Raw genomic sequence first — 11,914 nt, 5'->3', positions numbered from 1 at the left:
GAGGTATACGAGACATGCAATTAAAGTGACATGCAATTAAAGTGTACAACAGATGTGTGTACACATAATATATTTATGGTCCTAAAGCCGACCACTTCAGAGTGTGCTTTGACTCGCACCATCCAAGCTTGGCAGTCATGTTTCTCATTCTAGTGTCCAATAAGCGCAGAACAGACCACGGTGCAAAACCTAAATTATTGCTATAGTAAATACATACGGCCATCCTTGCCAGAATTAACGCAATAGTTAGATGGGTCAAATCATAGATAGAACAGGAAAGAATCTTACTGTTCTATCCATGGTCAAATTTTATGCTGATTTCGCAAAGGTTTTTCACCAGCAAAATATTCTAGTAATACCAAGGGCGTATGATACTGTAGGCAAGCATAATACACGCGTACATACACTCACTGACTGAGAGCTCTTGGCATGTCATTTTGTAGTTCAGAGATGTGAGCTTACTAAAGGCATTCTTCGTGGCACGAAGAATGCCTTTAGTAAGCTCAATCTCATTCTCCCCACTTCTTGCCAACGAGCACTTCGGAGGAAATGTGGACACTGATCTAACAAAATTGGGCCTTAGTAGAGCCTGTAGCTTCAGCATTGTGTTGGGTGTCAAACCAACACAATAAGAGCTTTGACCAAGACTCTAGCATGCATGCACTCTACTTGAAAGAGGTCATGAACATGGTTAATTATAGATCTCTACCCCTTCAAGTTAAATATGCATGCATGGCAACACACAACATAATAATATTGGTGATAAATCATATAATTGACAACAATAAAGAGTATGGACCTGGGTCTTTATAATTAGGTGCTGCAGAATTGAACCATGCTGATTGCACACAGCAAAAACACATATAGAGATGCATCATCGTATTTTAGTGTTTAAAATGACAGAAATGTATGTAATTTCTACAGTCATTAAATTTCAAAATTGCGTTTCATTTAACATGACAATTTGTTTTATGTTACTGTAACGAATGTGTTTTTACTGTGCATATAGCTAGTCTAGTAAGTTAGCATCACCTTGCTTTAGATGCATGCAAGCATAGCAACCAACCAGTAGACATGCATGCCGCAATTAAAGTGTACAACCGATGTGTTCACACATAATATATATATATTACATGCAGTCACACACACACTTGTATATGTTCTGTATACATCTATATATACAACGAATAGCATAGACACACACAATTAGAGTGTTATATAATGATCAGTTTATAGTCCTAAAGCCGACCACTTTAGAGTGTGCTTTGACTCATACCCTCCAAGTTTGGCAGTCATCTTTTTCATTGTAGTGTCCAATAAGTGCAGAACAGACCACGGTGTAAACCCTTGTGCTGCTACAGCTTTGATCATCTCCAAGGTAACGAAAGTGCCAAGATTCTTGTTTCGAACTTTTTCTATCGAAAACAATCCCCCCATACTTCCATAGCCATACTGTAAACACCAGGTAACGGGGGAGTCTAGATCATCAACACTGTAGAGGGCTCTCGACACAAAGTTTGAGGTAATAGCTTCAAAATAAGGCCTTTCTTTAGGCCATCCATTAAAATGACTCCAGTGTTCGAGCACAAGAGGTGTGTGATGAGGCTTGAGGCTTCCGAGTACAAAACCATCGGGACATGTCCTACGTGTAATACACACAGCAAGTTAATGTCAATATTATACAACCAATGGTTAATCTCTAGCTCACAACCCTTAGGCCAGTACTGTTAGTTGCATACTTGTTTCAGATGAGAATACTACTCAACCCCGATGAGGGAGGGAGGTCCTCATTACTCATTATCCCATTATTTGATGACGTCATATCCTGTTTTTTTAACTGACAAAAATTCACAAAAGGATGGAGTCTGAACATAAATTTTTTTTACGCAATGGCTTTTTGGTGCACAATGCAACTTGCACATGGCACATGGTAAAATAATGCAATGTCAGCAAAAAAATGACTTTGACCTCAAATAATGGTTGACATCAGCAATAATGACTTAATTGAGGAGGTGAGCAAAATCAAGGAGGGAGGTTGATCTGAAACAAGTATGTAACTAACAGTGGCCTTACTAGACAGTATATATTCTATACCGCCAAGAGTTCATTATGAAAAGAAGTATGCAACTCTACTTAAAACCGTATAGGCGCCTGCCCAGCCTATGTCACAACCACATGCTGTACTTGTATAATTATACTGAAATTGGCTATTTCTTGTTAGCCAGTATATAACTAGCTCCCCACAAAACAAATTTTTTTTGAATCCTTGTTTTCACACTTGAAAGAAAATATTCAGTATCAACTTGGCTATACCTACTGCGGCATATTTCTCTACACTCTGATCACTCTCAAGCAAACATGACTACTTCCTAGCTCAAGATATCCCCCCACAATTACATGCCTTGGCCAATTCTTAGCTAAATATACATGTAAAATAGATGGAGCTCATAATTATGATAATCAGTGTCAATCTGTCTCCGCAAATCCTGCAATTGCTCACTCAATTACTCACCCATGCGTCCCTTCCCTTTCCATCACACAACAATTAATGCGAGCACAGCAATGCACCAACCAGTATAGAGACAAAGACAACAGATGCTTATATATACTGTACAAAAGATTGACACAAATGAACAAGTTGCCTTCAACATACACACACAGTTACATTGAGACAGTAACTATAGTCCTAAAGCCGATCGCTTTAGAGTGTACTTTGACTCAAGACCTCCAAGTTTTGCATTCATCTTTCTCATTGTAGTATTTTCTACTTGCAAAACTGACCACGGTGTAAACCCTTGTGCTGCTACAGCTTTGATCATCTCTATACCAACGAAAGTGGCAAGACTCTTTTCTCGAAACGCTTCTATTGAAAATAAATTACCCATACTTCCATAAACATGCTGTAAACTCCAGGTCACTGGGGAGTCTCGATCATCAACACTGTAGAGGGCTCTTGATACAAAGTTTAAGATAAGATCTTCAAAATAGGACATTTCTTTAGGCCAGCCACGCAAACGACCCCAATGTTCAACAACAAGTGGTGTGTGATGAGGCTTGAGGGATCCGAGTACAAAACCATCGGGACATGTCCTACACGAAGTATACATACATGCATGCAGCAAGTTAATATCGGTAGACTATAGTACACTCAGAATGCACAGTATGTGGTACAGTAGAACCTCGATTATCCGGCTCGGCTGAAAATGGGCGTGTCCCTTAATGCGTATGTGCAATTAACAGCTGTTACCATGGACGCATGTGCAGACGCCCACGTGCACTAAATTTGCACTGTTGTTTATCAATTAAGTGGGTGGATCAAGGCGTGGTTTATCTTATTCGATCATCCGGTTATCTGGCCTGCCTCTGAGCTGGAACCACGGTGTCCAGATAATCCGAGGTTCTACTGTACTATACAATCATGTACATTCAGTCAGTGTATCACCATACCTTGAGGGCAGAAATGGTGCATACACACGTGACAGCATGATGGCAGTTATCACCAAGATCTCCCTACAGTATACCTATATAATACACTCACATTTCTGTTTTGAATTGCACGTTGTCAGGAAGGTAAGCAGCCACACCTTCTAAAAAGTTGGTCATCACTTTCCTACCAGTGGAGGGGTCCACTAAGTGCTCACACAAGTAGTCACTCAACTCACTCTCAAGGTCTGCATATATAGTGACTGTATGACTGTGCAATAACCTTGGTTTCCCAGAGTATACTTTATACTAGATTCTATACCTATAGTGGTGTGTGTATAAACTGTGTGACTCTGATACTGCAACAGCTTACAATGAATTTGCTGTTTCTTTCTCCATGAAATCAGATTTTGTGAGAGAAGTAGTTGAAGTAAATCATCTCCAGAGCCACGAGAATAGCAGAGCAGATCAGCAACCTGTGCGTGCATGGTGATATCATCATGAAGCGATGGGCCAGTTGTAGTATCAAATTTTGACAACCTATATATATTTATACCGGCATATAACATATATATATATACAGTACCTTCAGCTTTGAGAGTAAATTTAACCACAGAGTGAGTAGTTGTACTTAAATGTATCTCAAGATTGGAACATTTCTAAGAAATTGTGCTGCTGATACCATTGTGTAGGTGAATAAATAAGCTACAACCTTATTTGAAAATATTTCCCCAAAAGTTGTTGTAGTGGGAAATCATTTTAGGTAAAAATGGGGGTGATCGTAAAATATATGTGTAACATGAAATATCTCCGGAACTAAAGTATTTCTGGACAACTTTTTTGTATCAAAAGATAGAAAATTTATTAACAATTAATGTGCAAAAACAATTAGACCTTAGCCGACAAATTTGCTTGAGTTCCATCGCTAAGCGAAAAGGCACCTAAAATATCCCATAATTGAGTATTAATCAGTACGTGTACTTATGTAAGCTATACGTAACCATGCATATGTTAGCTAAACTATTCAGGAATGTTGTGCCAAAGTTCCATACCTTAGCCGAAAACAATTGGTCTTTTCCATCGCTAAGCGATTGTCCACTATAGAAAAATGTTGGTGTTTTATAAACCACCACATACCCACCACCTTTGGTTGCCATGGAAATATTTTTGGATATGTTTTAGATAATTTGTTCACCAACACAATGGTATCATCATATTTTCTTAGAAATATTCCAATCTCAAAATATTTACATTTATGTACTAACACGTACCAAATTGCGTTTATTTACTCTATAGACTAAAGGCACTGTACCTCTGACGCTCTGGGGTAGATGACCTGACAGACAAGGGTGTTGAATGAAGGCCAACTGTCAGTGTGGAGCTTGCACAGTACACGTCCCTCAAGAGCACTCTTTAAAAGGCCAACTGCCTGCATGTGTATTATTATGTGGAAATTAACTTTGTACACATTTATATACCTAAAAGAGGCCTCCTTCTAATAATTAATGCGCCACCTGGAGATTTATCCCATAAGGCACCATATTAGGCTATTTCTTGTTTTGCATACGTACACTCAAGAGTTCATTAGGAATAATGAATAAATAATGAATGATAAACTCTTGGTACACTTTGTCTCAAAAAAAAAGCAGCGCCTTATTAGAAGTAGATCTATACAGTAATAATTCTTCAACATTGCAAGCTTTAATCAGTAAATACAACATAACAATTTAACATAATTTATGCATGCATAACCGTATACACGTACATACACTGAGAGCTCTTGGCATGTCGTCTTTTAGTTCAGAGATGATCCCACGAAGAACGCCTTTAGTAAGCTCAATCTCATTCTCCCCACTTTTTGACAATGAGCACTTTGGAGGAAATGTGGACACTGATCTGGGTCTTAGTAGAGCCTGTAGCTTCAGCATTGTGTTGAGTGTCAATAAAAGAGCTATTCATGATCACATGAAAGATCACATGAAAGAGGTCAGGAATTTGTTAATTACAGGCTCACCACATGCATGCACCCTCACCTTTTCCAGTTATGTAATTAACACAAATAATTATTGGTCAACAGTTTTTATAGAGCATAATACATGTACATGCATGCATGATGAAAACTGCATGGGTTTTAGGTGCTGCTCATCATGTACGTGGGGGTTGCAGACATTAAAACAATGCATGCATATAATAATTATAGCTAGACCACCTTGCTTTTATAGGGCTGCATGCAAGAATAGCAACCAAAACTTTATTTCCATGCTTCTTGATGATGTGTATTATGTGGAAATTCCCAAAATTTTTTCTAGATTGTTGAGAAAGAGCTAGCGGTACATAGCGCTTTTTTCACCTCTTTTCACCGTTTTTTATGGCTATGTACCAATAGCACCTATAATATAGCTAAGATTGTCTAAGCATGGAAATGAAGTCAAAATCAGCAGTAGGATTGTTATACTGACAGTAAGACAATCAGTTGTCTCCTTAACCATTCCCAGCCTGTGCTTTACTCAAGGCTGTCTTCCTACGTTGAAGTAGACAGCCTCGAGTAACGCCGGGGCAACACGGATGGTTATTCGAGGTCGATTTTGTTGCCAATCCCTCTTTGCTCTATCTATGCTGCAAGTCAGCAGAGCCTTGCAGCTCTCTTCTCACTCTTGAAGCTACCAATAGCTAGCGTTTTAGTGCAGAGCTAACTACTAAGTAGAGTAGCAACACTCGGTAAACAAGTTTGGCTACGTGCTCTTCTGAAAAGGCTGCAATGGCATTCCAAGTAAGCAAAACTATAGGCATAACTCGAGAACGAAGCATTATTTTGCAAATCCACGAATTAAATCCAAGTAAACATGACATGACTATAAGCCTATACAAACTCTTACTTGCACTTGATTCATCCTTGAGCAGCTGTAGCAGTCTACACACACACACGCACGCACGCACACACGCGCACGCAGACACACACACACACACACACACACACACGCAGACACACACACACACACACACACACACGCAGACACACAGACACACTACGTACACCTCGCTTGCGCATGCCCACCGAGGATAAATGAATTACAGCCACATGCATGCATGCAGTATTATAAAAATGACTCTTGGAATTAAAGTCATTCAAGTTTCTGGGTAGGTCAACACACCATACCTGTGTGAAGCTCTGGAAGCTAGAGTTAATCAAGTAGTCTCAAGTCAGTACCCAACCAATGCAACGTAAGTGAAACATGCAAACAATTATTATATAGTATAGGGTTCAACTTAAAATAATAGAGTACTCCTGCTGACAGTATCAGGCATTCTAAACATGTGTCACTTGATGAAATAAAAAACAGTTACTTAAAGTGTCTGTAATAAATCTTGACAATCCTGAGCACAATGTACGCTAGAATTAGCCAACCGAGGGTGGTCCCCGCTAGTGCTATCTGATCATACCAGAGCCAATCGAGGGAGTAGCCACGATACTTGAGGACTAGATTACCATCAGCATAACATGTCGCATTTTTCACTTCATATGGGCTGGGGCAAAAAAGTTTTGAAAAATGTGAAAAAGTGCATGGAAAATTTGTGTCGCACATAATTATAGCGTACTCTATTTTTGGTTATCGAATATCCAATGATAATTATTTTGCTTTTTGATTGGCCTCATCACATGCACTTACCAAGTACCATTGGGTCCCAGCTTCTCAGAATACCACTGGTCTTGCAGCTCGTTCACAGAGATGGCCTGAGAACATTTGGAAATTACGTTAAATACCGTTTAGCGTTCGCAGATTGCTCAAACTAAATATTTCACGGATTTTATTTTTGAGAATAGAGGCCACTGCGAAAATAACCAGTTATACGGTAATCATACAAGGAAATGGGGATGGGGTGTATGAGGGCGGCTACTATGAGAGGGGACTCGCCTCAATGGAGTATCTGAAGATGCTGAGGTACTTCATCCACGAGATCCAGTCAGGGATAGAAGAAAGGCCAATCAGAAACCCCCCAAACAACTGCACAGGGAGAAAAAAGTACGACATGAACGGTACACAATATGGCAGCTGAAAGAGTCCCCGAACCATTGATTAAACGGGGGGGGGGGTTAGTTGAGCATCTTTCAACAGCCATAACTGTAGTATGTTGATCTAATGGGCCAAATTGATAAATACTTGCACAAATATGCATTTTAATGCCACCATTTGAAAGTACGTTATCTTTATAAAAGCATAAGAAATTGTATACACGGAATTAAAAACCACATCAAGGGACTAACCATGTAGAGGATGAAGATGAGAGAGACTAGGAGGTTGGCGACTGCAAACACACTGACCATGGCACTGCAGGTGAAGGCTAGGGCAGCCCCTGCCATCGAGGTGAGGGCTAGCGTCAGGTAGAACACACCAAACTTGGCAGCATCGTATTGGAACCCTATAAGGGACAATTATTTACCATCAAGCTACCTACATGTAGTTAAGACTACACTATACATGTGCATGACGACAGTGTACTTCCAGATATTAGCTCCTAGCTCACTTCCCTGTTGATGGGAGGATCGGGATCGAGTGCTTCAGGAATGCACTACAGTAGTGAGCAGGTACCTATACTCATTAGCGGCTAGCTACCAACTCTACACATCCTGTCATACTTTAGGAATGCAATATGGTAGTACCTAACTAATTAGTGTCCTATGCACGGTACAGTACATACCTATCATGAAGTACGTGATGGCTGAGAAGACGGTGAGAGGTATCATCCTCATGATCATCAGGTCTGTCACTGACTTGGACAAGAAGTACACGGACACACGATAGTAGCCACTGGAGCTTTCGTGGCTGTAAATGAATCATCATATATAATGAATGACACAGGAGTTACTGTACAACACATGTACATGTAACAGCTACTGGGTGGCGGCACAATAATACAGTACAGCACTTAAAGGGTTCAGTTCTCAAAAACATCTATGCCACTTACACAGGACATCTGACAGTCCTGTACAATTACTAGGTCACCACAATGAGCCTATACATGGCGATCATAGCTAGCCTATACATGCATAGCTGGTATTACACACACAAGGTGGTTGCTTACAGAAAGGCTGCCCTCTCTTTGATGAAGAGTTCAATGGCTCCAAGGTTTCCAAACACTTGACTCATTACAATGAAGAAAATAACCCCCAGCCTGTGAGTGTGTGTGTGTGTGTGTGTGTGTGTGTGTGCCTGTCACTTGTGTGGAGTGTGTGTGTGTGTGTGTGTGTGTGTGTGTGTGTGTGAGGGGTGGGGGATATATATACCTGTCCATCATTCCACTGGGGGTACTGGCAAGTTGGAAGTAGATCCCTCCCACAATCAGAGCAAATATCACCATCACAAGAGTCTGCATAAGAACAAACAAAGTATTGTAACTGGGCATTGGCGAACTGCATGGGAACTATGTTACTGGAATGGGAATATTGGAACCGGACCTGCATAACAATTGTTAAAGGGTTCCTCCAGATCTTCACAGCCGCCCTGAACCCCACCACTACACACTGCACAGGAGAGGGAGGGACGAAATGAAACACTTCACAACATGACACAAATACAATGTACATGAAAAATACACGCAAATTAATTTTCTACTTTGTGTCAGATGCCATGCAGGTAATTATAATCATCAATAATTAATAGCGTTGAGCCAACAGATTTGAACCTCAAAACTACATGTTACACGCAATTGCAACAATAAAACTTCTACTACACGTACCTGCCAGAAGAAGTTTGTAGCATAATTGTCGATGGAGAGCAATGAGCCAAGAGGTCCTCCATTGGCCCTTTTAGTTCCCACCATCCCCTCCACGATTGGTCCGAGGGAGCTACGCACACTCTGACACTCTGGTGAGCCCAGGTATTCACTGGCCAGATCCGTGGGGGCACTGTGGGGGGCACCCAGGAGGGGGGTGCTCTCTGTCTTCTCGTCTGCAGAAATAGGGTAGTAAACTCGGGGCTTTGCTCAAAAGAAAGGACATGTATGTACTATTCACTAAGCTCTTCAGTAATCACACAACATGATGTTTGCACACATGACTTCTTTTGACAGTTGACACTCTTTTTCACCTTTTAGAGTGAGCTCGCAACGGTTGATAATATCCAGGAAGTAGTCGGCAGGGTTGTCGTGTTCCTCACACTCATAACCTGTGAGGAGGGGGTGGGGCAGGTCAACAGAGTGGTAGGCCAAGGTGGTATGTTGTTACTTACCCAGTCTGTTGAAGTAAGGTAGTGCCTGGTGGGCGGGGCCATGGAAAACTGTGTTGCCTAGAGACAGCATCGTTAGAGTGTCAAACAGTTTGAAGATGGAGTAGCGAGGTTGGTGGATGGACATGACCACGACGCGGTTACCAGTAGAGCCCAACCTATAGTGGCCGTCATAAACCCATTGATCTAAACACATACCACATGTAATAGAGCTACGCTGCATCTAAGAGACACAGAATTTTTACAATTAAACTGATTTTACAGGCAATTAGAAGTCAGCTACATAGTGGAAGCAATTCTAGTGGAGATAGTATTTCAGTAGCTGCTGTTGTATCGATCCCTATAGTTGAAGATTGTCTCACCGTTTGAGTAGCTGTACAACAGAGACAGCTGTGTATGCGTCCAGTCCAGTGGTGGGCTCGTCCAGAAACAAGACCTGAGGCTCTATGATGAGCTCCATCCCAATGTTAGTCCTCTTCCTCTCTCCCCCAGACACACCACGGAAGAATTCTGTGCCAATCTGAAGGGAGGGAAAGATTCAATAAAAAAACTGTTTGCCCAATCCAACACAAAGGGAAAACCCCCTACAAGAAATCTACAAGCCACACTTCTCTGCAGAAGTTGGTGAGTATCAAAATAAATCTACAAGCTACCAGATGAGGATAGCATACCTTTTGATTGGCACATCTTTCCAGACCCAGTTCTTGTATGACAGTGGCGACCCTCTCCTCGCGTTGTGCCCAGCTGGTGGAGGAGGGCAGACGCAGAGCAGCTGAGAACATAAAGTTCTCTTTCACTGTTAAACTTCCCGTCACTATGTCATCCTGTTAGAAAGATGAATATTATTTATCTGCCAATAATTATGTAGATATCATAATTATTATTAGAATGTTTTGTGAGCATCATGCGAACTTTGCGAGGGTTGATCAATTCGCAACAATAAAATCGAAAACCTAGTAAAGCACAATCCTTGCCAGAGCGCAATAGTTAGATCGCAAAGGGTAACTTTTTCAGCTGATTTGGCTCATTCGCAAAGGGTTTTCACCAGAAAAATATTCAAGTGATACGGTAGATGGATATGATAGGGGCTGAGTTAATTAAATTAATTGGCAATGCATTATAAGTAGAAATCTATTTTCCAGGCCATACAACAATTATTAATTATTATTCTTTGATTGGCTAAAAATGAACAAAAATACCACACAACTGCAACAGTACAAATACAATGGATATAATATAAAACCCTCTGCACCTGAACAACATATCCAGTCTTGAACCTGAAGTTGTCCTCCCTCAGTCGTCCGTTCACTAGAACACTTCCGCTCACTCGAGAGCTGGACTTACGATCGGCCAGAATGTCCAACAACCTGCACACACACACCACAGGGAGTTGCAACCACATCAAAGGATTAGGGAAATTATATTAAAGGCGGAAATAATAATTATCACACATTTTATGAAGACAGTTTTTCTTACGTTGTTTTTCCACTGCCAGTTGGTCCGAGGATGGCATTCAGCCCCGGGCTCATTACACCACTGCATAATAGTTATGTGATAGTCATATGATACACCAGTGATAATTATATGATACCTTTGATGTGGGACCAACTAGAATGCTATTCTCACATGTTCATTGTTAAACCTGCCAACTACATGTGACATTCTTATGTAATCTATCACCGTGGTTGCACCACATGATTAGAACAATGCACCATGCATTTGAATACAATGCACAAACCACAGCGCATGTGCCAAGCATTCAGTGCATGTATGCACCAGCTACCTGGAGTTATGTAAAGACATAATTATGTTATGCAAAGAGGTATAATAATAATATCAACCATTATATAATATCCACCATGTACCATTCAGTAGTACTCCCCTCACCTGACTGAATTGAGAATGACTTTGTTGCTCTTTGCCCACGGCCACCCAGTCGGGATGGTGTAGAGGATGTCACAAAACGCCAGACTAGCTTCTGCATTTATACCATCGTATGAGCTATCGCTTGAGCTCTGTATACTTGTGGAATGGTGGAAGTCCATGGCTGTGCTTTGCTCCTGCTCCAGCGAACTGTAGTATGGAGATTTTGAGCTCATGACTGCCTCTTTTTTAATCCTCGTTTAATTAATTGTCTGTGTCCTCGATATACAGTAGCTCTGCTCTGAGTTGTAAACATCTATATCTATCTTTGAGTTGCAGCCTTTGGCAGCTGCAAGAGGTTATTCAAGGGCGGCCATTATTCAGTTCTCAAGAAAACAATGAAG

General features: G+C 41.0%; 2 protein-coding genes across 3 annotated transcripts; both read right to left on the bottom strand.

The window, feature by feature from the left end:
* Window positions 1-1,137: 1,137 nt before the first annotated feature.
* Window positions 1,138-5,413, bottom strand: LOC135335626 (uncharacterized). 2 transcript variants are annotated; one of them, XR_010394569.1, is made up of 6 exons: window positions 5,189-5,413; window positions 4,736-4,852; window positions 3,797-3,899; window positions 3,539-3,671; window positions 2,513-3,090; window positions 1,138-1,642 (listed from the first exon to the last, which is right to left on the bottom strand). XR_010394569.1 is itself a non-coding variant. In XM_064531185.1 (5 exons), the coding sequence occupies exons 1-5, from the start codon at window positions 5,349-5,351 to the stop codon at window positions 2,679-2,681; spliced, it is 924 nt and encodes a 307-aa protein (XP_064387255.1). In that variant the 5' UTR covers window positions 5,352-5,412; the 3' UTR covers window positions 2,584-2,678. The 2 variants fall into 2 exon arrangements, 1 of the variants encoding a protein (XP_064387255.1); XM_064531185.1 differs by lacking the exon at window positions 1,138-1,642 and having other exon boundaries at window positions 2,584-3,090; window positions 5,193-5,412.
* Window positions 5,414-6,650: 1,237 nt separating this feature from the next.
* On the bottom strand, window positions 6,651-11,887 carry LOC135335615 (broad substrate specificity ATP-binding cassette transporter ABCG2-like). The gene is made up of 16 exons (XM_064531171.1): window positions 11,535-11,887; window positions 11,124-11,183; window positions 10,900-11,014; window positions 10,319-10,471; window positions 10,010-10,167; window positions 9,651-9,805; window positions 9,510-9,587; window positions 9,160-9,371; window positions 8,879-8,944; window positions 8,708-8,790; window positions 8,506-8,595; window positions 8,122-8,246; window positions 7,688-7,842; window positions 7,338-7,427; window positions 7,092-7,156; window positions 6,651-6,948 (listed from the first exon to the last, which is right to left on the bottom strand). Exons 1-16 carry the CDS (start codon window positions 11,744-11,746, stop codon window positions 6,765-6,767), a joined length of 2,001 nt encoding a protein of 666 aa, XP_064387241.1. The 5' UTR covers window positions 11,747-11,887; the 3' UTR covers window positions 6,651-6,764.
* Window positions 11,888-11,914: the final 27 nt, after the last annotated feature.

The sequence above is a fragment of the Halichondria panicea genome, chromosome 4, assembly GCF_963675165.1.
Source record: "Halichondria panicea chromosome 4, odHalPani1.1, whole genome shotgun sequence".
Classification (NCBI taxonomy): Eukaryota; Metazoa; Porifera; class Demospongiae; order Suberitida; family Halichondriidae; genus Halichondria; species Halichondria panicea.
This window is presented reverse-complemented; position numbering and strand designations above follow the sequence as displayed.

What these genes read in the sequence shown, in the direction of transcription:
- LOC135335626 (XM_064531185.1), bottom strand. Translation starts at nt 5,351, where the DNA reads ATGCTGAAGCTACAGGCTCTACTAAGACCCAGATCAGTGTCCACATTT. An exon ending in TCTACCCCAGAGCGTCAGAG is followed by an intron (nt 3,900 to 4,735) that starts GTACAGTGCCTT and finishes ATGCACGCACAG; the next exon opens with GTTGCTGATCTGCTCTGCTA. An exon ending in AAAGAAACAGCAAATTCATT is followed by an intron (nt 3,672 to 3,796) that starts GTAAGCTGTTGC and finishes CTATATATGCAG; the next exon opens with ACCTTGAGAGTGAGTTGAGT.
- LOC135335615 (XM_064531171.1), bottom strand. Translation starts at nt 11,746, where the DNA reads ATGAGCTCAAAATCTCCATACTACAGTTCGCTGGAGCAGGAGCAAAGC. An exon ending in GTCATTCTCAATTCAGTCAG is followed by an intron (nt 11,184 to 11,534) that starts GTGAGGGGAGTA and finishes ACTATTATGCAG; the next exon opens with TGGTGTAATGAGCCCGGGGC. An exon ending in TCATCTTCATCCTCTACATG is followed by an intron (nt 7,428 to 7,687) that starts GTTAGTCCCTTG and finishes CTCCCTGTGCAG; the next exon opens with TTGTTTGGGGGGTTTCTGAT.